The following is a 25,920-nucleotide window of genomic DNA, read 5'->3' on the forward strand; positions in this document are numbered from 1 at the left end:
TCTGAGTTTTTGAGTGAAAAATCCGAATAAATAGTGCAAATCAGTTTTTTCCCCCCGTAAAGCAAATTCTCGGGAAAATGTAATAATGAATAAGCATAAAAACCAGAGCGGACATAATGCATGACGTCCCATATTACAGAAAGACCCCTTTCGTTCTGTGTTATTTCTGGATTATACCCGCGCACTACTGTTAATTAAACGCAGGCCATGCTTTCTCTATTATTTTTCTGCCTAAGAAAGGTCCCTTGCAAACAAGTACAATAAAGACAGATAAAGGTACTTCAGCTTAAACAGATTTCCTAGATGTGCAGCCATTATTCTAGTAAGAATGGTCACAGCTGGTTTCCAAAAAGCAATGAGTTTGGTCAGCAGGCTAGCCGGATACACTGCAGGACTATGGAAGGCTTGTGCCTGCAGCTTATTGCACCAGCAGCACCACTGTCAGACTTTTATATGGAACCTGGGACAATGCTATTTTAGAAATCACCTCAAGATGTATTTGCTGTCACAGTGAATCAGCTAGTTTCCATCTCAGGGACAACATTTTAACAGTGTAAGCATTCAGCTGTTGGATACTCCAAATATACAGGTTCAAAAAAGGAAATTGTGAAACATGCAGAAAAATATCCACATACTTGGACTCCCAGCCATAAACAAAATGTATAGTATTATGGGGTAAGAAATGTCAAATTACCTTATAAAAACAAAACATTTCACTTTGTGCCGTTAAAACCCTATCAAAATAAATCTAAATAGATTTCTGTATATTAGGGAGTTAAAGCCTTAGCTGTATGGTTACTTGCTTCCTTACTTGTAACATTCAATGAAAAATTCACCATTTCTGTGAGCTGAGCACACAATGTAAAATGTCTAAATCCATCGCTCATAATGTTGCTTTGCCTTTCTTGGATCTATGAAGGGAAAGCACAAAATACAATTTAACAGGAGGTATTTGGTGTCTAGGAGTCTGCTAATAGAGCTGTGGGATGTGATTAATGCCCGGTGCTTCCCTGCACGATAATTTAACAGTGAGAATGGAATCATAGGCTGAACGTACAATAGTTCCTTCAGTTAAAGAGACATGCTAATCCTCCCTCTGCCATGCAGAAATAGTAATTTCCCCATGGATTTACAAAAACACATAGAATTCAGCTGTACATGTCATTGTGGCATATGCAGTGTTTAGCGCTGGCATAGCAGTTAGTGTACTTGGAACAGCGGCTGGCATTGGACATGTACTTAAGCTGTAAACCTAAGTATCTACACTAATATAGAAAGATGATGGTGGGAAAAGACCAACAGACAAATCTTATATTCCATGTTTGTATCTGTGAGAAGTAATTGCTTGATCATATTAGTTCTTGGAATGCCCTATGACAAATAATGTTTACCTTCTTCATAGTAGGTGCACAGGGTTCTCTATTCCTGCCATAGTAGCAGATGTACCAAAGGTTGCCTAGAACTATAATAATAGCTGAAGTATCAAATATGTTTATACCCCTATCCCTTTAGTATCTGGAGTGGGGTTTTATATCTAACCTGCTATCATAGATAGAGTGTCAAAGGCCTTCTAGACCATGGTAGCTAGGGCAGAGAGACTGTCCTTATCTGTCATGGTAGCTGGAGTAAGATAGGTTGCCTATCACCACCGTTACCATAAAGCAGAATAGCTGCCTATATTTGCAGTTAGAGGTGGTGTAGCTGTAATATTTAACAAATGTACCGAATGATAACAAATAGCCAATCAACAACGTAATGTAAACTACACAGGAGATTTTGGTAGGATGCTATCAGATTGGCAGAACCCATCCTACAAGTTAGAATCCTGCCCAGGTCCACTAAGCAGACCTGTGCCCGACTTGAACCTGCTGACCTACAGCCAGATCCACTCCCGCCACCCCGCTATGTCCCCTACTCAGACCCATTACCAAAACCCACCCACAATCAGTTTGCTTACTTCCTGGGGGCCTGCAAAACTGGAAGTTACATCACCTTAACCTGGAAATACCGATCCGTCATGACACGCCTTTCAAAAAGGAGTGCTGCATGTTGTGTGAGCATCCCACAAGATAAAATATAATGGTGTCAGAAAGACTTATTTCTCATTAAAATACATTGACTGTCAGTGTCGGATGTAGAAAAACAAAACACACCATCTGACTTTATCTGATTCGAATCACAACTTTGGGGATCAGATTTTGTACGATCCAACAAAATCTCGTGCTGTTGTATGGCAAGATAATATAACATCTGACCCACAAAATCTGATCAAAAGCTCCCGTGTAGTTTAGCCCTAAAAGTGGCCCTACATTAAAATGGAACAATGTTCCCAGGTGTAACAGACCTTTTATTAGGCTAATAGTGACCAGTACATGTTACTATTTTTAGTTTATCTCAGACTGCCACCTTGTGGTCCAAAATAACACAAATGACACAATGACACATAACAAGAATACATTGCAGAAAAATGGGTCAAAATGAACCCTGTATTTTTCATTAATAATTCACCTGAAAAATCAAACCCCATTTAAAAAATAATACATTTTGTACTTTTTTAGCTCAAACGATCAGATTCTCAAGTCCTCGTATTCATTTGGCTTCTTTAACTGAAAGTTTTTTAATATGATCCCATTCAACCTCTTGTCTCAGTGGATTTACCCTAAAGTGATTTTAGACAGCCCAGTCCTTTTTAGTGTAAATGGCAGATTTAAGTCATTGCATACGTTCATGGATACTCCTCGTAGTTTGACCCACATGCATTTTGCCTTTGGTATAGTATAAACAACATAAAATGTACAATATATATAAAGTATCTGTAAGTATGTGCAGGGGTAACATTTTTAGGGTGTTAAACTTGCTCACCCTTTTAGGCAGTTAATGCAATACACCCACAGTACGCAAATGTAGTCTGCATCACAATGACTACAACAGGTATCAAATATTTTTAACTTTCTCTTTTAAGATGTGTTTGTAGATATAAGGGACAACCTGCTTAGACTGCCAAAATTATAAATTTGCATCCCACTCAGCAAAGGGTAACCCGGCCAATTTTCACGGACACTTTGCATGTTCCATATTTATTATATCATCAAATGCTGGAGTGGCCAAATAATTTGAAATGCCCTTGAACATACTGTATATGGGAACACAAATCCACCTGTACCACTAAAATGATGGATCAGGCTGTCTCTAGTCGCTTGTATAAGTCATTGATTCAGTAGAAAAGAAGAAATCGGGAGAATATTGTACTGTATCTAGGAGTGTCCGTTTGTAAAACCAGAATGACCAGATAAGTCCTTGATATCTCATGGCCTTAAGAGGTAATATGATTTGCTAATAATTTTTTATATAGATGAAAACAGTATTGTGTTTCTTTAATATAATTTAATTAGAACGTATTCATAAACTAGAAGGAATAAGTACATTATTACCATTTCGTACAATGATGGGTGAATTCGCGGCGAATTTGCGCGATTCGCGGCAAAAATTCGCCGGCGTCAAAAAAATTCGCCGGCGTTTCGCGGCACAAATTCGCCCATCAGTAATTTCGTAAAGTGTTTTTCTGTTTCATTTGTGTTATTATAGACCACAAGGCGAGACTTGTCAAAAGATATTAGCTGGTGTACCAAAGCGTGTCTCTGCCATACCAGTTCACAGGTTTGTGACAAAGAAATAAATTAAGCAAAGGGAGTTTTTTCCCTTAAAGCCAAGGGGAAAAATTGCAGTTTGTCTCAGAAGAAGAAAAAAATATTCCTTACTGACTCTAAATGGCACACGGACCAGCTCCTAGATTAAGATTATTATACAGAGAATTGTTTATTGCATTTCACCAGTGGAACCTCAGGCCATTAAGAAGGTGCAGCTAGAGGCAGACCCATGAGAAAAATACAGAATAATGAACCATTTAACATCTTGGGAGCTGAGATGAAGAGGGGTTTCTGCAAAGGCATGGAATGTGTCTTGTGGGCTTTCAAAAACCCATTAGAGAAAAAACTACAGACTTTTAAACTAACTAATGCTTAATCTGCATAAACAACAAAAAACATTGTTGTATGTTTATCAAACATCTCTCGGACACAAAGGTCTGTGTTCCAGGTATTTTGTTGCAGTGCTATTCAACATGGCACACAAGGTGAACAGCATTCCCTCTGGAGCTGATTGTTTTTTTTGAATGACATTCAATCACCAAGAGTTGAGCTTTACTTGAGCTCATTTACAAGATTCTGGACATTTTCCATCATGTTCTTGTGGCACTGAAACACAATAGTACGAAGAGTAAAAGTCTCCTTGTATTCATTGCTTGACAGGCAATTTTGTCTTGTACTCTGGCAGAGAGCAAATTTTCGGTTCTACTGATTCTATTTACATGTTAGCATAATAGTCACATTAAAGTCGTGTTAGGACTTGCGACAGAATTGCAGGTTGAACTTATAATTATAATCCTTGCTTGGTTAGTAGAATCAGCTCCCGATCTTTAAATCTATGGGACCTGTTGCATGTACCCTGAATGGCCACCTTCCAATCCTCTTGCATAAATTGGTTGAAGTACAGCACCACAAATCTTTCTTAAATAAAACTGCCTTTATTTGGAGCACTGGCAGGACCTGGATAAGCAACGTTTCAGGCTATACAGAGCCTTTTTTTCAAGCTTGAAAAAAGGCTCTGTGTTGCCTGAAACATTGCTTATCCAGGTCCTGCCAGTGTTCCAAATAAAGGCATTTTTTCAGGGCTGGATTTACATAGCGGGTGTCCCTAGGCCTGCTGTCATTTGGCACCCCTGTTCCCTCCCCTTTTTTTCGCACAAATGTTTAAAAAACTCAAATCATATCTCCCACGCATGCCCAGTATTTCTAGACCAATGTAGGTGTGGTTGGTCAGCATGCCGCCCCCTAAAATCCTGCTGCCCTAGGCCTGGGCCTTGGTGGCCTTTCCACAAATCCTGATTTTTATTTAAGAAAGATTTGTGGTGCTGTACTTCAGCTTATAATTATAATCCTTACATTACCTGCAATTATACAACTTTTTCAGCTGCTCTAATGAGTTTAGCAATGTCCTCAAATAAATAGCCATTACTGTTACCATAACAATTTAATATCAAATAAAATAATTTGTAATGTAATCAGAGTTTGCCTGCGTCTTTTCACCCATAGCTACCAATCAGATGATGGCATTTTAAATGCTACTTGCGGATTGGTTGTTATGGTTTACTAGACATGCAGCACCTTTTAATACACACATTTATAGAAGATGCCATCTTATTCTACTTCCTTTGAGATGGAAGGCCTATAGGACCCTGAGTGCTATATCCATATTCACCATTCAAAATGCTGCTATGGGTCATTCAATGAATATCTACTATCTACTATATGTTACATACTGTATGTAGGAAGCAGTGATAGCTTGCAAAAGAAAATGGAGGTGCTTATAGGAATCAAACCAAGCTCATCTACATGGCATCATCCCCACCTGTGGAAACGGCTCTACTAGGAACAACCATGCTATCATTATACTAACACCTTTATGTAAAAAAGTCACTAGGTTTGCCCTTGTGTCTACATTCAACCTTATTTTTCCAACCACCTTCCTCCATGAAAGAGGGAGCATGAGAATTAACATGGGTATGGCCTAACTTTTATGTAATCTAGGTCAGGTTAAACCCTTTTCTATTTACATTACTATTTGGTTGATGAAACCCTATACTGGGACTGGTTTTCAAATACCTTTTATTTTCAAATAAAAGGTGAACATACACACTTAGGGGGGGTATTTACTAAACTCCGAATTCAAAAATCACAAAAAATTCATTAATCACAAATTTTTCGGAATTTTCTAAACCCGAGGATGGAAAAGTCCGAATCAGAAAATCCGGCATCTCAGACCTGTCGAGGTTGCATATAAGTCAATGGCAGAAGTCCCAATGATTTTTTGATGTGCATTGGGTGTCATGAAATACTCCGAAGTTAACCGGCAAAAAGCAGAAGAAATCAGAGTTTTCGTGTGAAAAATCCCCCAAAAAAACAGATTGTATTCCCGCAAAGCAAATATTCGGGAAAATGTAATGATAAATAAGCGTAAAAAACCCAAGCAGATTTCATTGGAGTTTGCAGTAGAAAATGTTGAGATAAAATCAGACTTGGATAAATAACCCCCTAAAACTAATTTGTTTGGTGAGGTCAGATTGGGTTGATCTAATCAAACAATGAATTAAATTATAATAGATGCCTATGTGGGCCATCAGGAGAGGACCACATCAGTGTGATGATGCGGTCCCCACCCCACAAATTTCAAACCAATTTTTAGGCCAGATATTTATCTCAAAGGTGGTTGTGAAGGGCCCATACAGGGACAGATAAGCTGTTGACTCACCAGCTAAAATCTGCCCATGTATCATCAGTTTAACTCTGAATAACCTTGAGTGCTTTACAAATTACTTTAAATGAATCCATACTTGAAAAATCTATCAACCCAGTACTAAAACATAAAAAATGCTAGAATAAAACTATATAATAAAATAGTTCATATGAAATGAATTCCCAGATGGATAAATTATGAATTGATTAAACAGTAATGAGCTGATAATTATGAAGATGAAGGAATAATAAACTGAAGAATTTCATATGAGGTCGTTTCACAAGCTGATGAAATATTGCTTAGTGATCCTGAATGATAATGAATTAACGATGACTATCCTCAATAACTTCGCAGTTTCTCACAAAGTAGTCCATAATAGGAACAAAAGTAGTAAAATAGTAAAAAAAATGATTAATTTTTGGTTCTTAGGTGCATAATTATTAAAATTCAAGATCATGTTTCTTGAATGTATTTACGATTGACTTTTTTTTTTTAAACTAAAATAGTTTGGATATTGAATAATAAATTTGAAATAAAAAAATGCTGCCACTTAAAACCTGCCGCTATTAAAGTCAATGGAAATTTTACAGCCTCATTTTGTTTTATTTTTTTTTATTTATTTTTTTTGCAATAGCTCAATATTTGGTAGCTTAAAGTGGCACCATGGTGGCTTCCGCACTGCTATAGTGGCAGTTGATGACAGGCAGAAGAGAGATACTGTATTATGTTCACAAAGAGACAGATACCTCAGCAGCTGAGCCATGTTGCTGAGCTTGCAAGCTTTAGGGAATGCATGTACCATCAAGAAAGAATAATATGCCCAGTGAAATCTGTATTGTAGCAATTCATAAGCAAAGGTGTATTTTTAGGCCTTGAACATCTGCTGCCGAGTGCATATTCAGTTGACATATTCAAAAGCCTACAATGTGATTTCACTGCATTCAAGTTGATTCTATATTTTTTTATGTGATCGTGTTTTTTTTAATAAATAAGTGCACATTGAAAACATGAGAAAACATGTTTTTTTAAGAATTTGCCATCCGAGTTATTATGTGTTTAATATCTGCTAGGCAAATCCCTGTTTTTGTCAGATTTAACATACAATCACTTTTTCTCAAAAATGAAAGGGGATGTATGGTCAAAATTTTTAATCCCCCTTTGACTTTGGGGAGTGAATAGAAGGATTTTTCAAATTGCAAATAATTGTTTTTTTTGCCGTTTTTTTAGCTGCTCGCAGCGCAATCATATTCCCCACACACCTACTTATGCTGCAACAGTGCGCAAAATCTTCACGGCCTGTGGCCGTCTCTTCTTCTTGACACGCCTGCCTCCCGCTAGTCCCATCCACCTACCAATTAAAAATGAGTATACAGTGACGGTGAGAGTGACGGTAAGGCACATCTAGCAGACATCTGCAAACTATACTCGTTTTTGATTGGTAGGTGGGTGGGACTAACAGAAGAGGCAGGAGGAGCCAAGTAGAAGAGACGGCCATGGGCCATGAAAGTTTTGCGCTCTGCTGCAGCATGAGCAGGTATGTGAGGGGTATGATTGTGCTGCGAGCTGCTAAAAAATGTCAAAAAAATTATAATTATTTGCAATTTGAAAAATCCTTCTATTCACTCCCCAAAGCCAAAGGGGGATTAAAAATTTTGACCACACATCCCTTTTAAAGGAGTCTTCCATCCTTTTTTTGTTATGAAATTAGATGTAATTCTTAGCAATTTTACAATATACATTATTTTCACATTTTCAGCGGTTTTAATGTCATTCGCATAATGTTATTGCCATTGAAAGAAGTATCTGTCTGCACCTCTGCCCCTGACTCCTGAAACAAGGCTGTAAGGCAGCTGATTAAAGCCAATGAAAGATCTGGAGAGGAACTGACTCCTTTTAGATTGTTTTAAAGGGGTTGTTCACCTTCTAAACACCTTTTTCAGTTCAGTTGTTTTCAGATTGTTCACCAGAACTAAACACTTTTTCAGTTGCTTTCTATTTTTTATTTCTTATAATTTTTTCAGAATTTTAATGTTCCTGTCTCTGATGTTTCAGCTCGGTAATAATGCAGGCACAGAACTGTTACAATTTGCTACATTAGTTGATTACTCAGCAGCATCTGTAGAATATTAGCCACTACTGTATCAATTCACTTCTGCCTCTAATGAAATTTAGGGATTCTGCTCAGCAGAATATAAGAAAGGTATCAACTAAGGGGTTATTTACTAAACTCTGAATGCAAAAATCCCCAAAGATTCATGATTTTTTCTATAAAATCAGATTTTTAATAAATCACAATTTTTTTCGGAATTTATTAAACCCCGTTGATGAAAAAGCCCGAAGCAGAAAATCTAGCATCTCAGACCTGTTGAGGTTGCATATAAGTCAATGGGAGAAGTCCTAATCATTTTTTTATGTGCGCTGGGTTTCGTACAAGTTTTCAGAGTTTTCGAGCAAAAAAATCCCAAAAAAACTTGAAAATCTGATTTTTTTTCCCCGCAAACCAAATTTTTGGGAAAATGTAATAATAAAAAAGCTTATCAAAACAGAAGCAGAAAATGTTGAGATAAAATCAGACTTTGATAAATAAAACCCCTAAATGTATCATAAATAGAAAATTGAAAGTAATTGAAAAAAGTCTTTAATTCTGGTGAATCATCTGTAAACATCTGTAAACAACTGAACTGAAAAATGTGTTGGAAGGTGAACAACCCCTTCAGACCCAGATAGATTACCAAATTCTGCCTTTAATAGGAATTACATTTGCAACTTTAAAACCCTTGAAATGTATAATTGATACATATTGGAAGCTTGCTTAGAATTACGTTTTCTTTCCTAATGCAAAGGAAAAGCGTTTCTGAGTGGAGGACTCCTTTTAGGGTGGTGCTTCATGTGGAAACTTTGAGCGACTTCAGAAAACAAAGTGCTCTGTGTGCTATCCCACCGACGATTTACATACTAGCCAGCAGGAAAGCTTTTCGGGGAGATTAGTTGCCCGAAGAAGAGGAGATTTATCGCTGGGCAACTAATCTCCCCGGAATCTTAGCATGTGTCACCACCCTAAATATGAAGCATATATATATATATATATATATATATATATATATATATATATATATATCTGTCCCAAATAAGGCATGCACTCACAGGTCTTATCCAAGGTGAAAAAATGGTGTTTATTCAGCAAAAAACTGTTAATGTTTCGGCTAGCCCTCTAGCCTTTTTCAAAGTGCATATCATAATCAAATCAAGATTTATAGAATCTTGATTGAAGGTGCCTATCTGCAGCAATATACAATTGTACTAGGCTCTTATGGACTTATTATATTGAAACATTTGTATCCACCTAGTGCCAGAGGGAAACCAGCACTATTTATCAAGTTAAATGAATACTTCCTTGACTATTTGATTTGCTCATTATTAATGACACAGGTTGTTTCCTAATAGTACAGAGCATTTAGTTGTTTATATTGAATATGTCACTATTGATTACACTATTTAAGATGTATTTCTTGGATCTCTGATTATTGTTTTTTGTTGAATAATTCATCTATCTAGGGGACATTAGGGGCAAATTTACTAACAATCAAATTTTGAATTTTGCCACAAATCTCTAAAAATGTGAGGTTTTCCCATTTTTAAAAATGAAAAAAAGTTGAGATTTATTAAGTGTAAAAACCACAAAAACCACTAATACAAAACTTCATCAGGTAAAAGTTGTTGAGATCTTTAGAAGTCAGTGGAAGCTGCGCTGATCCTATTGGACCAATTAAAATCATTTCGGTCTTTTAGAGGTTTTTGTATTTTTTTTCACTAGGAATTCCCCGAAAGACTAAAATTTTTAGAAGCTTTTGAAGTATTCGTATTTTTAGAGCATTATTTACCGTTGGTACTTTTTTTATTGGGATTGTTTAATAGATCTCATGACCTTCTTTGTTTTAGAGTTGGTGAGTTTAGTAATAGTTTTAAAATACCACTAAAACCCGATCTTTGCTAAATAGGCCTCTGGGTATGCAAATGTCATGACAAGATGTACCTGTATGACTTTGTTATATTGAGTGCATGTCTATTCGTTGTAAAATGTAGTTGATGCACTCAACACAGTCTGACAGCTTATGTGAAACATGGTCTGCTACATTTCCTACATTTGATGCAGGACATACAGTAGGAGACAGCCGTGAATAATGCATGAAATACACAACTGCCCTATCACATGTGAAGGAACTTTGACTTGCATAAGCCAGCTAGCTATTCTGTATCGTGACTAGAAGCATTGCATGACAGATAAGTCACAAGTGATATGCCTCTGAGCAGAAGCAAAATGGCCCAATTCAGCCAGATGCCTTGGCTTGTTTTGTAGTTGAAAATTATAGGCAAAGCTCATAAATGAAATGAAGTCAGTAACTCTAGACACAGTTACAATGGACATGTGTGGCTCTCTACCAATTGATATTGTGACAGAAAGCAAAACAAATTCTTTGAAAAAATTTAGAATACATTCTTAAATATTAAACAGGGTGTTTCTGAAGATTGGCATTTTACGGGGTTGTTCACCTTTGAGTTAACTTTTAGTATGATGAAGAGAGAGATATTCAGAGACAATTTGAAATTGTTTTTTTTTTGTTTTTTTATTATGTGTGGCTTTTTATTCAGCAGCCCTCCAATTTCAGCACTTTGGTGCCTAGGGTAAAAATTCCCCTAGCAACCATGCACTGATTTGAATAAGAGACTGGAATATGAATAGGAGAACGCCTGAATAGAAAGAGCAATAATAAAAAGCAGCAATAACAATACATTTACTTTAAGGGGCAGATTTATCAAGGGTCGAATTTCGAAGTGGAAAATACTTCAAAATTTGACCATCGAATTGAATACTACGAAATTCGCAGTCGAATTCGTAGGATTTTTTGCATCGTGCGACCGTATTCTGATCGTAGTACGATCGTACGATCGTACTCCGATCGTACTTTGAATCATACAATTCAAACGATTTTATCTTCGAATACAAAAAACTTAGAAATATGTTCTGGAAGGTCCCCATAGGCTAACTCAAAGTTTTTTTAAAGAGACAGCACTTGGATATTATAATGGTCGAATAGTCGAACGATTTTACTTCGAAACGAAGGTCGAAGTCATAGTATCCTTTTCGATGGTCGAAGTATCCAAAAATTACTTCGAATTTCGAATTTTTTAACTTTGAAAATTCCCTCGATTTCGCTTCGACCCTTGATAAATCTGCCCCGTAGACTTTAAAACTGGAAAGAGTCCGAAGAAGATCGCAAATAATTAAAAAAAACTATAACGAATAAATAATGAAGACCAATTGAGTAGCTGCTTAGAATTGGTCATTCTAGAACATACTAAACGTTAACTTAAAGAGAACTAAACCTTAAAAATAAATATAGATAAAAATGCCATATTTTATATAATGAACTTATTGCACCAGCTTCTGCTTGTCAATAGCAACAATGATCCAGGACTTCAAACTTGTCACAGGGGGTCACCATCTTGGAAAGTGTCTGCGACACTCACATGCTCAGTGGGCTCTGAGAAGCTTAGAGGTTTTTGCAAATTATCCAGCAGAAAATGAGGTTGGTCTGTAATATAAGCTGATGCTACAGGGCTGATTAAATTCTGATGCTAGTTGCACTGGTTTCTGTGCTGACATGTAGTAATTATCTGTTCATTACTTATCAGCCTTATATTGTGACATTTCTATTCTATGTGTACTGTATATTGTGAGTGGGTCCCTAAGCTCAGTAAGTGACAGCAGCACAGAGCATGTGCAGTTAATCAGCAAAAAAAGAAGATGGGAAGCTACTGGGGCATCTTTGGAGGCACAGATCTTTACAGCTGCACAGTGTAAGGCACAAGAGTATTTCTTAACATTTCAGAAACATAAGCCCAAACAAGGCACAGAAAGATCAATGCATTTAAAGTTTTTGGGTCAGCATTCTCCATAGAAAGATACAGGCTCTGAAAAGATTTTCTGCCCAGATTATAAAGGAAGCAATATTCCATTTACCCAAAGCTGAGCAGTGATTTTAGCCGCTAACCCACTTACAACACTACTAAAAAAAAAACGCAAGCTGTATGGTTTTACGGGAATATGCTCCTAGTGGTACCCTGCAGAATTGCAGTTTTATAATACAGGAAACAATAAAGAAGATCCCCAGCACAGTCTAATCTCTTTTAACATATATACCAGATACAGACTGTATCACACACTTAAGAGCTAAGAGGGAGGTTTAGGAATGTCAGCAATGGCGCCTTTTGGAAAATTACAAAATTATAGACATTAAAAGTTATCTAAACCTGGCTTGACTAAAATGGCAATTCCCATGTTGTGTAAGGATAATATAAGAACGGATACCACCCTTAAAAATCCAGGCAGCCCAGATACATCAATAAAGGGGAGCTATGGTTTAAAAAGTGTAATGAGGTTGTATGACCTCCATTGCTTTCAGTGGGATGAGGGACTACTGAAAGTAACCAACACCTACTAAGGATTGCTGTCTGGCTAGCATGTTGCCCTAGATGCAGTTACCCATGTCTGGCAACCAAGATAATTGGATGTCTGTGGAAATTCCTGGAAGAGGGAGGTTTTCTAACACATATACTTTCCACTATGCCTTACCAAGAGGAAGTTATCTTTACAAGCCAAATCAAGAAGACAAAGGAGTAATGTGAACTTCCAGAGCTCACTTACTGTATGTTACTAAAGTGTATTGTTTACACTTAACTACACAATGAAATCCAGTTACCTAAAACCAACTGTATTCCTGTGTTAAAGATATTTGGGTTGGTTTAGTTGATTTTAACTCTTCTCTTCTTTGGTATCTATACTTCTGGTAAACCTAAAGAACAGTTTAAAGGATGCCTTTTATGGCTTTTAGCTGCCAATGATATTCAACTGAGTTAGAACCAATTAATGATGGGCGAATTTGGGGCATTTCGCTTCACCGAAAAATTTTCGGAATTCCCGCGAAATTCACGAAATAGTGAAAGATTATGCAGGCAAATTTTCGCGGCGGTATCGCTAATTTATTCGCCGGCGACGAATCATGGGGTTTTTCTGCGAATTCGCCCATAACTCGTACCAATATGAATGGGGGGGGGGGTATAGGGCGTGTAGAGATCCGATTCACCCCCTTAGCTTTGAGGGTTATTTTGAAATCATTGTTGGACCTCTGCAACATGTCTTTCTGTTTGTAAAGTGTTCCATTCTGACAAAATATATTATAATTGACTTAAAGGGGTTGTTTAGTATGTTAAGTATGATGTAGTGAGTGACTTTCTGAGATAATTTGCAATTGGTTTTCATTTTTTATCTTTGTGGTTTTTGAGCTACTTAGCTTTTTATTCAGCAGTCCTCCAGCTTGCAATTTTAGCAATCTGGTTGCTGGGGTCTAAGTTACTCTAGCAACCATGCAATGATTTGAATAAGAGACTGGAATATGAAAAGGAGAGGCCCGAATAGAATAGCAATAACAATACATTTGTAGCCTTACAGAGCATTTGTTTTTTTAGACCTGGCCAGTGACCCCCATTTAAAAGCTGAAATGAGTCAGAAGAAAAAGGCAAATAAATGATTTTTTGACTTTGTTTTGAATTGGCCATTCTATAACACACTAAGGGGCCGATTCACTAAGCTCGAGTGAAGGATTCGAATGAAAAATACTTCGAATTTCGAAGTATTTTTTTGGTACTTCGACCATCGAATTGGTTAAATTCGTTCGAATTCGAACGAAATCGAACGAATCGAACGAAAAATCGTTCGACTATTCGACCATTCGATAGTCGAAGTACTTGCCCTTTAAAAAAAACTTCGACCCCCTACTTCGGCAGCTAAAAGCTACCGAAGTCAATGTTAGCCTATGGGGAAGGTCCCCATAGGCTTGCTAACCTTTTTTTGATCGAAGGATTTTCCTTCGATCGTTGGATTAAAATCCTTCGAATCATTCGATTCGAACGATTTAATCGTTCGATCGAACGAAAAATCCTTCGATCGATCGAACGTAGGATTAGCGCTAAATCGTTCGACTTCGATATTCGAAGTCGAACGATTTTAGTTCCCAGTCGAATATCGAGGGTTAATTAACCCTCGATATTCGACTATTGATGAATCGGCCCCTAAAAGTTAACCACCCCTTTAAGCGATAAAACAAAATACAATGCAAAAGAAGGTAAAGGGGAACACACGGGTAATAATACAGCATTTTATTATTTGCTATAATATACTAATAATATATATATGTTATATTGTTTCTACATAAAAAAAACGTAAGATTTTCAAGTAAGCGGCAGCCTCACTAGAATATGAAATGTCATTTGTCATGACTTATCTGTGTACATTACTGTCTGATCCATGATTTACTGCAGTTCATTACATGTTCTAGAATCTACAAAACTAACATTCTGCAAGTTGAACTGGGGCTGTGTTACCAGAGATATCAAATATAATCCCAGGTCAAGAGAGATACAAATTTACCACATTTCTCATTTGCATTTATAAATAGTTACTTGATGAGCTAGAAGTTCATAGCAGATGAAAATATACTCTCATCTTTCTACAATGCAATATTTCAGAGAGAAACTGTATAAGCATGCCACCTGTCTAGTATGTAATGATACCTGTTGTGACAGGTTTAAACACAGGTCTGTTGGAAGACAAGATTATGGCAGGGGAACCTGTAAAGGAAGACCTTTAGAAGATAGGTGCTTCAAGGACTCCGCGGAAAAAGGGATCCGGGGCCCTTAGACACTAAACCCTGGCAAGCAATTTTTAAAAAAATTTGGGGGGATCTGGCCAATTTTTTTTTACTTGCAGGGGGCCCTGATCACCAATGTTTTTTTTATAGGGGGCCCTGGTCGCATATGTTTGTTTTTTTTTAACTTATAGGGGGGGGCCTGATCACCAATTATTTTTTTTTAACTTATAAAGGGGGCCCTGATCACCAATTATTTTTTTTAACTTATAGGGGGGCCCTGATCACCAATTATTTTTTTTTAACTTATAGGGGGGCCCTGATCACCAATTATTTTTTTTTAACTTATAGGGGGGCCCTGATCACCAATTATTTTTTTTTAACTTATAGGGGGGCCCTGATCACCAATTATTTTTTTTAACTTGTAGGGGGGCCCTGATCACCAATTTTTTTTTTAACTCATAGGGGGGCCCTGACCACCAATTTTTTTAAAAAAAAATTATGGGGTGCACTGGCACAACAGTTTTTTTTAACTTATAAGGGGGCCTGACCATCAATAGCTTTTTATAACTTGTGTGTGTGGGGGGGTTACCTTTTTTAGCACTGACGTCTATGTGGTCTTTTAACTGTAGTGTGGAGTGGGCAGGATCTGGGGTGGGGCTTGGGGGCCGGGGTGGGCGGGGTCCAGGGGGCCCTGAACATTTTGTTGTACAGGGCCCCGTGATTTCTAATCTTGGCCCTGTAGGCAACAGAGCAGAAAAGTAGGCTGGTGAGAAGTAGCAGAGCAAAGGCATCCTATTTTAGGTATTTCTTTAGAAAATATAAAGAACCATACATTTGCTGGTGAAGTGGTTCAGCCCAAGTACTTTAGAGCCTAGCAGAGGGGGAGCAAAGAGAAATATCACACGTGGGAAAGCCTGCAGGTCTCTCAAAGTTGCAGTATTTTATTATTTTCTGTTCCCCTGATGAAAACTTTGCCTACGATGTGTGTATAATTCAGGCTTGCATTGGAAATAGACAAAAAACAAGAAAATATCTTAGCTAGTAGGAGTAAAAATAGTTAACGGAGTTAAAAATAAAAAGTCAAACCCAGCCCTACCTATGAGTTCATTCACTTCTTACAACTCAGTGTTGTAATATGCAAGAGGGATTGCCTCCACCTACTAATAAACTAAATATGTAGGGAGCCCCATGTGCATTTAATGTGCAATCACCCATAGGAGTCGAGCAATGAAGTAAAACAGAAGTCATAGCACAGCTTGCTGTGCAAGTCTCTTATTTATTAACCAGCATTACTGCAAAGAACAACTTTGGGGGTCTGTGCCTTTCTTTGTCAGGTGACAGAATCCCATTACAAAAATACTTTCATATCACACATGTCAATATTTAATAAATTGTCACTTATTGATTAGGGATGTAGCGAACCGCCGATAATGTGTTCGCGAACGCCGTTCGCGAACACCGGCAAAAATTGCGAACAGTTCGCGAACAGTTCGCGAACTTCGAACATCCGAAAATCGTTCGATTCGAACGATCGAAGGATTTTAATCGTTCGATCGAACGATTTTCGTTCGAATCGAACGAAAATCGTTCGATTTTAGCGATCGAATGGTCGAATGGTCGAACGATTTTGACGCGAACGCCTATTGGCGAACGTCGCGCGACGTTCGCGAACTTGCGGCGGACGCGAACAGCCGATGTTCGCGCGAACAAGTTCGCCGGCGAACAGTCCGCGACATCCCTATTATTGATTTTATCTTCATATTTCATGTACCCTTTATTCTTCAGGCACAGTTGTCACTGCTTAAAATAGAAACTGTTTTGCTTGGCAGAAAATTCAATCAGATCGATGATGTTGAGAGGAACAATCAATGCTGTTTTTCCTGTTCTGTTTACCCTTGCTGTTGTACCAGGGCTGCATATGATATAGACACAATATTATATACTTCCATATTATATGGTCCTATACTTGTTATTTATCCTGAGCATCTCAACGCACAGTACTTTTAGAGGCAGATTTATCAAGGGTCGAAGTGAATTAGAGGGAATTTTCAAAGTAAAAAAAATCGAAATTCTAAGTAATTTTTTGAATAGGATACTACAACTTCGAATTTACTTCGAATTCGATTGGAAGTAAAATAGTTTGAATATTCGACCATTCGATAATCGAAGTACTGTCTCTGTAAAAAAACTTCGACTTCAATACCTCGCCAAATGAAACCTGCCAAAGTTATATGCCTATGGGGACCTTCTTCGTTCTATTCTAAGGATTTCATTGTTCGATCGAACGATTTTACTTCGATCGCAGAATACCCAAATTCGATCAAAAAGGTTCAAATTCGATATTCGAATTTGAAGTATTTCAATTCAATAGTCGAATTTCAAAGTATTTTTTACTTTGAAATTCGACCCTTGACAAATCTGCCCCTAAATGTAATTTGCTCCTATTGGAGCCAGTAAATTGCTACATGGGTGTTAAGTCAGCTTTCTAACATGCAGTAAGGGGGTTATTTATCAAAGGTCAAATTGTAAAGTTATATGAGCTTTTTTGAAACTCGAATGAACTTGAATGGTTTCTAATTTGAAAAAATGTGAATGGAAAAAACTCAAATCAGCGAGTTCATGGTTAGCAACCTTATAAATTTGAATTTTCGACAGAAAAAACTCAAATCACTCAGATTGATCGAATTTTTTGAGCAAAATTTTGGGAGTTCTGCTATTGACTTCTTCATGACCTTGACAGGTTTTAGATGGTGTATTTTTGGATTTGAGCTATTTCCAGGGTTAGGGTATAATAAATCTTGAAAAATGTTTTTTTAACCTGAAAAATAGATTTTTGACTCAAAAATAATTTTGAAAACTTTATATTTTTTGTGGAAAACACAACTCAAACCTTAATAAATCTGCCCCTAAATGTTGTCGTATGCAGTAGATTGGATGACAGGGAACCTAAATGAATAGATGGGTGGTATTCATACACTTTTTTTGAACACTTCAGCTTTTCCTTACTTTTATGTTATAATATTTTCAAAGGTGGGTGGCTGCTCAGTCTTAGGTTTTTATGGATGTAACCTAAACTGAACAAAGGAAAGTCAGTCATTAAAACCTCCTGAATCAAGCCCAACAACAGTTTTCTGATTCAGCAATGCTATATTACAACCCGTCTCCTTGACTGATATCTGGTTAGGACTTGCCCAAGTTGAACTTGTTGGAAAATCCTGTTGGGTGAAGATTGCATCTATTTTGCACAGGTACCTATTTGATACAATCACTGGCCTAGACATCTACTGTATAAGCCACCCCACCCCTAAGTCTACCTCTATAGAAATTACAGCCAAGGTTGTGACTGCAGAGAAAACACGGCCCTAAATAATGAGCAATTTAAATGTATCTTGTTAAATAGGTTTGGAGCCCTAATTGAATGTTCTGTGGGGCACAGTGACATTTAGTTACACCACTGAATACAGCACTGGGAAAGGATGTTGACCACGGTAAGGATCCTCACTGTGTTTCTGGGGGTAAACAGTGAAATTCACATTTTTTTTATAGTGCTCTACTAAAGTTGCTTCTGTGTAAGATTTTCCATGATTTACAAAATGTACCTATTATTATGGCACATGGAAGAAATGAGAATCATAGTCAGAACACCTACTGATATATAAGGTTGTCATGGATTTGGGTTTTCAGTTGTGTATCAAAGTGCTAATAAGAGTCACATCATTCTCATTGCCTCAGGAACAAGAGTATGGGCACTAATGGCCAATGTACATACCAGTGGTGCTTGGACAATGGATTATTCTGTTTGCAGTCTGCACCTTGTAACACAGTGGCAAAAGGTTTGTCAGTACAAAAGATCCTGAAACCAGTGTTTAAAAATGTATTGTATTCTATGAGATCCCCTTGTAGCAATTGCCCATGGTAAGATGTGTATATTTATTTTAGTTTCCCACCAAGGCAAGGCAACAGAGTAGTTGTTGGGGTAGTTGGGCATGAGAGCTCAGAATTGAGGGAACCATCTCCAGTCAGTGTTGGACTGGGGGCCCAGGGTCTACTGGGCCTACAGCCTCAGGGCCTCCGCACCATGCCCCTGGCCCCCCAGCCACAAAGTCATCTCTCATCTAGCCCCTCCCCCCGTGCCCGCACTTGTGCGCACGTACCTTTATCTGTTGTGTTAGGGACGTGACCGGGTTCAGAAGGGAGGTGAGGAGTAGGAGTCCAGGGAACGGGTCTGGGCCGGCTGGGCCCAAAAGAGCAGGGACCCACCAGGTTTTTTCCTGGTGTCCCGCCAGCCCAGTCTGACCCTGTGCCCAGTTATCTAAGGGTTGAGCTCCAACACTTTCCATTGCCAATACAACCGATTGCATTAATGACCTGTCAGAAAGAAATTGCTATGGAATATCTGTGTTGAAATGTGCCCTCACCCATCTGAACACAGTAATATAGATGGCACACAACAATTTATTGCTGAAAAATGGCAGTACTGGAGCTGTCAGGCATTTCCCATTTAAGTGGATAGGAGATGACAGTAGTGGTTTCAGGTGCTTCTCAACTGGCTTGAAGCCAGTGAAACACAAGCAATAAAAATCCCCATGTGCCACCAGCTTTAGGGAAGAAGTGCCCTTAATTAAAATCATTTATTATTAACTGGCATACTATAAGCCAGTCAGTTTTCACCTCTTTGTCACCCGAGACAGCTTGTTGCTGCCACCCCTCCTCCCTACGCTCACCTCTTTTGTGCTGTAGGGGGTCCAGGGTGGTCTGTGGGGGTCCATGATCCTAGCGCAGAGAAGCACTATTACACCATTTCTCAACTTGCCTCAATTCAAATCTACTTCTCCAGTTCCTTGGGGGTTGGGCAGCTCCAAAGTTGCCTTAAAGGAGAACTAAACCCCCCTTTCTAATAAAAACCCTACCCCCAATAGTCCCTCCTCCCTGCTCCCCCCTACACAGGTTTTCACACGAGTAAATGTCCCTAAGCTGGTAATTACCCCTCATTGCAGAGTCAGCACAGTGGAGTTCACAGGGCCATCTTCAGCACTTTGGGAAACTTGAGAAAGTAAGTGCCGTGTTGGCGCATGCGCAGTTATAGCAATATTCCTGCAATTGTAGCAATAACAACTGTGCATGCACCGAACTTTGAACTCAGTAAGGGTCCTTGTGCAATCACAGAAGTCATTTTGTATATGTTATTGTATATGTTTGCTTATGTTATTACTTAGTCCACTAAATTCATAAATGGACCCTTTGACACATAATAGATGAAGCTAAATTATATAACCTTGGACTGAAAAAACACTACTGACCAAACTGATGAAATTGAGTGGGGATTAAAAATCCAACTAAAATGTTAATTCACTTGATAATTTTCAATTTGCAAGCTATAATGACAAAATATAATTGCCACCTGCTAACAGCTTGGTAATAATTACAAAAATAGATCAATTGTTTCTGAACCATTGACCATGTAATTGAAATCAGGCAAACTAATAAAATTGTTTAGTAGAAAACTGGGGCTAGATCCTTCATATGGAGGTCCATTTATTAAGGGTTGAATTTTAGTGGTATTTAAGCTTTTTGAAACCATGATTAAACTCTATTTCTCTTAAACCACGAATGCCATGAAAGTTATTAAAGATCCAAATAAAAAACGCACAAATGAAAAATCTCTGATCGATCTGAAAAAAAATGTGAAAATTTCTCTAAAACCTCTAAAAATTCAAGTTACAATTACAGAAAAATAATTAGAAAACCTCTAAATTTTAAATGGTTAAAAAAGTCCAATTGACTTCTATGAAACCTTGACTGCTTTAACTTGGCAAAGTTTTGCAGTCCCTGGATCAACTTATACTATGAGCTATCTTCCATACCCCTGTATTCCCTCATTTGCTAAAAAGCCATCCAACCCCTTCTTAAAGCTATCTAATGTATCAGCCTCTTCTCCAGCGTGAACAACCCCAACTTGGCCAGTCTTACCTCATAGCTAAGATTTTCCATACCTTTTACCAGCTTAGTTGCCCTTCTCTGTAACCCTCTAATTCAATAATGTCCTGTTTAAGCACTAGAGACCAAAACTGTACGGCATATTCTAGATAGGGCCTTACCAGTGATCTATACAGATGGAAGAATGACCCCCTCCTCTCTCAAGTCTAATGAAATCCTTTGGATGTAAAAAAAATATTAAACCAGATTTTTTCCTATACAGGGTGATTGCTCTTGATTTGTTATAAGCTAGAATTCCTTAAGCATGGTAACAAGGAATCAGATACAGTCAAAGGAGATACTGTAAGTGGATGGTTTGATATACTTAAACATTAGTGAGCTTTGTCCTCATTAATGAACTGAGATGTCTCATGTCCAAGTGAAAGAAATGCAGTTCTCTCCATGAAACATGTTATGCAATGAGCATTTCATTGGTCTCCTGGACCTACCACACCTTTTCTCAAAATAGCTGAAACCCAAAAGGAGTATATTGTAGATGCCATTACTTTATAGAAGGCTAGAACACATTTTAATTAATGAGTTGTTTTTTCTTCTTGTTATGCTCTCTAAGTCTATCAGATTATTTGTTTTGAACAGTGTTGGGGTACAAATTTGGTTTGACAGTCGGAGCTTGGCTGGAATGGTCTGGAATGTGGCTGCAATGCAAGTCAATTGATGGCCCAGTGCAGACCTTGTATTTGCTCCCATACCACATTTGTCCATAGTCATTAACCACAACTGTCACCAGTGTTATTAGATATCAAATGCCCTGGTATTTCTACAAGTGCTTAAAGTTGTTGTGTCTTGGAGAGTTTCATCAATGTAGTGAGGTGAGAAAGTCCCCCCAGGCAAAGCTTTTTGCAGGGGCATCATATAGCAACTATGAGAAGTTATTTGTACTCCACAGCCCTCCACATGAAAAATAACATGCACTCCTGTTTTAGATATGACATTCAGCTCTTAGTTTTGTGGGGGAGCATGATTCTCTTATTTTTGGTAGTGAAAACTCCTGCCCCAGTCTGTGAACTCAAGCTCACGTTTCAAATCTTGAAAATAGTTTTAGATGCATCCCTTAAATACAGCCAACTATGAAATTTTGCATTACCATGCACCACTGAGGAATGCACCAGTAGCCAACTTTTCTCCACTCAAGACTCTAATTCCTGTAATGACTTCTCTTTATTTCTAAGTTTATTCATTAGAGAACATGAAAAAAACAAAAATGGACAGAAATATATGATACAGCTTTCAATAGCAATTGCATTTACAAATCATTTCAAAAGTATTTCAAAAGTATTACACTTGTAATTAATATATACTGGAAAGTATATTAAATATATTTTCATTCCTTAGGCAAAATTGTATTTACAATCTCTTCTAACCTATAAATCATTACAGATTTGTGAATTGCTATGAGCTGACTTATGAATGGGAGTCCATATACATTCATTGGCTTATCCTATGACTCTTATCCCTTATTATACAGCAAATTTATTTTTATCCTTAATCTCACTGCATACTGAGTGGGGTGCAAGGATCATGCCATTAGGGATCAAAATATAGGTGTGCAAATTGATTGGCTTGATTCTTTTGCAGTACAAAACGATTCCTGAATTTGCAAAGTGGAATTGAAGTCTAATTGGGGGAATGTACTAAAGGTTGCAAAGAGCAAAACAATTTGCACAAATAAGAATAAAAATTCACATTTCCCAATGTAATATTCTTCCTTAAACTGTTATTGCATTGCGAATTTTAATTGTGCATTGCCCATTTTTAAGAAGTGCTTGAAGCTGTCGTAAGTTTTATTACATTCACTGCGCACTGGCACAAACAATAAAATTCGCAGACCTCCTTCCCCTGTCGGAAGTGGTCGCTAAACAATTTCTGGATTCACAAAAGCTATATTACATTTGTCCAAAGGCAAATTTGCACATAAAGGTATAACTTTTCGCATTGTGAATATTTATTTATTTTACCAACTTTTATTACATTCCCCCATAAATCCTCAAATATGTATTGCTTTATTCTTCTTGCCTCTCTCTCTTTTTTAGGTTTGTGGCCTCCAATAACATCTATTTGTCTATGTTGCCAGTCTTCCATCCAGAAATGCATCCATAATAATATGCCAGGGTAGAAAGAGTTTGGCGATAGCATGTACAGGAGAAGTAAGAGTAGGGAAGGACACCATGTAGTACATAAAAAGATTATAACCGTACTTATCATGCATACTGTACTAGAAACCCTTACATCTTTACTTTCTAAAAAAAAGTAATACATTGAAATATTGCATTTATTATTTTGATCTGTTTCTGCCTTTTGATCTCAAATAAATTCAGGGTCGGCTGGATTGGCAGGACACCGGGAAAAAAACAGGTGGGCCCTGGCTCTCATTTGCCCGGCCATTTCAGACCCATTGTGACTGTCCCGCCCCTCCCTCTCCAGCCCTGGTTGTGGCAAGATGTACACGGGGGGAGTTGAGGGGGTTGCGTCTGGGGCGGGGGGCTCAGAGGGGGCTTTGCGGCAGGGGCCAAAACGGAGCACCTGAGACAGTAGCCCTGTGGGATACAGGCCCCCCAGTCCAACCCTAAATTTATTATAGAAGGTGCTTGTCCAAATCTCACCCTACTTGGCTCTTAATCTAGAGAATCCCAAATATCACCATGACTGACCCCATATAGGTCAACACAGGTGACTCAGTAACTGTTAGTGACCACTTAAGTCAACAATTTAAAAAACAATCCTGGTCTGTTTGAGGCCAGACAGAAGAACACAGCCATATATGGTATTCAGCCCTAAGGGACATAGCTGTCAATGGTCTGTTAAAGGAAACATTTCAGGTACAGCTGACTGTGAGATGATCTGCTCTTCTATATGTTACTGCTAAGCCTCCATGTTAACGAAGCGCTCACATCACATAGTAATATTCATTTTTTCTGTCATTCTTTTAGGTGTGGAAGAAATCCAGTGCACATTAGAAGATCGGAGAATTTTCCTGCATGAGCTATCGGACATCAGTTTCAGGGAATGCAAATACAGATTGTCAACCATAGACTTTTTGATTATATTTTTATCTGGGGTGGTTGTTTCAATCGCTGCCATTTTCTCAAGTTTTTTCTTGGCTACAACAGTACACTGCTTCCAAAGATGTGCTCCAAGCAAAGACGAGGATGAAGACGAGGAATAAGAAATACCAACATTTCTATTTAGTTTTTGTTTTCATCCAAATGGATAGACCAAATAATATAATATATTCCATCATATGAATTGTAGAAAAATAAAGGCAGGCTATTATTCAATTTAAAATGATTCAGAAACACGAGAGAACATCAAGAGGAAACAATTTCATTATGACTTGATAAAAAGGCCCTCAAAGCCAAGAAAACATTATGGTCATTATTTATAAATGACAAAGGGTGCTGTATAGTTAGTATAAACATCCTCCTGAAAGATAATTGAATTCTGCATTTTAGCTGTCATTTTCAGATTAGCTATCTATCATCTGTTTGTCTGTCCATCCATTATCTATCTTTCATCCGTCTGTCCATCTATCCATTATCTATCTGTGTCTTGTCCTACTGTATGTCATTCATTTATCTATCTATCATCTATCTATCTATCTATCATCTATCTATCTATCTATCTATCTATCTATCTGTCTGTCTGTCTGTCTGTCTGTCTGTCTGTCTGTCCATCTATCCATTATCTATCTGTGTCTTGTCCTACTGTCTGTCATTTATCTATCTATCTATCTATCATATTTCTACCCATCCATCCATCCATTATTTTTTATCTATCTATCATCTATTTATCTATATATATATATGTCTATCTATCATCTATCTCTCCATCCATCCATCCATTATATATCTATCATCTGTCTGTCTGTCCATCCATTCATTATCTATCTATCTATCTATCTATCTATCTATCTATCTATCATCTACTGTATCTATCTATCTATCTCTATCTGTCTGTCTGTCTGTCTGACTGTCTGTCCATCTATCCATTATCTATCTGTGTCTTGTCCTACTGTATGTCATTCATCTATCTATCTATCTATCTATCTATCTATCTATCTATCATGTGTCTTGTCCTATGTCTTCTATATTAATGTTTACATTCAGCGAACTAAGTCATTCTTATGTAGTCTCTTATATTTACATTTATTTTTTTTATAGAATGCATAAAACCCAGGATGTACAGTAAGTGAGGTTTGGAGTATACCACAAAGTTTCATGAATTGTGCTGCATTTTGGTTCAGTTTGCTTAATATAACGAGAAGTCTAAGGTTCAAGTATAAGGCCAATGGCATACGTAATGTTTCTCCACCAGCAAATTTCATTCTGCAGAGAAACGCCAGACACTGCTCTGTGTCATTTCCATGCCTTTCAGAGTCAGTGACAGGCGGTCTTTTGACCTGAAAATGCGCAATGGGAAAAGCTGTCTGTTAAGATGCAGAGTCAAACTTCAACATTATTGAGCTGTAGGGTAGGGAATAAGGTAATTCCTGAGGCAAAGCTTTACTAAATGTGATTGTCTCACTACTAACTCTTCTGACCCCTACAAAGCAAAATTTTCCAAAATTCCTGTTTTGGCGGATCTGCAGGCATGTAAAGTTCTGCATCAAAACCATTGTAAATACAAGCATTCATCTATACTGGAGGTAATATACAGTATAACTGGGTGCATCTGCATAATACATTATTCTAGTGGTGACTCGCTGAGCAGCCCATACAATACATTTAGCTTTTTCCCCTAGAGAAATATTCCAATGATTCATTTTCTTTCACCTTGAAAATATATGAAAATCAGAAGCACTGGTCTCATGCTTGCGTTCTTGAAATAATTTGAAGGAAAAGTTAAATTATGTTTTTCTGTTAGAATT

General features: G+C 37.7%; 1 protein-coding gene across 1 annotated transcript in view; it reads left to right on the plus strand.

Moving 5' to 3' along the window:
- LOC108696587 (leucine-rich repeat-containing protein 38) overlaps positions 1 to 24,590 on the plus strand; it is a 44,649-nt gene extending 20,059 nt beyond the window's left edge. The window contains exon 2 of the mRNA XM_018226088.2: positions 23,984 to 24,590. Coding sequence (XP_018081577.1) covers positions 23,984 to 24,219 — 236 coding nt within the window. The 3' untranslated portion in view covers positions 24,220 to 24,590. The remainder of the gene's footprint in view (positions 1 to 23,983) is intronic.
- The last annotated feature ends 1,330 nt before the right edge of the window (positions 24,591 to 25,920 follow it).

Source organism: Xenopus laevis, chromosome 7L (assembly GCF_017654675.1).
Source record: "Xenopus laevis strain J_2021 chromosome 7L, Xenopus_laevis_v10.1, whole genome shotgun sequence".
Lineage (NCBI taxonomy): Eukaryota > Metazoa > Chordata > Amphibia > Anura > Pipidae > Xenopus > Xenopus laevis.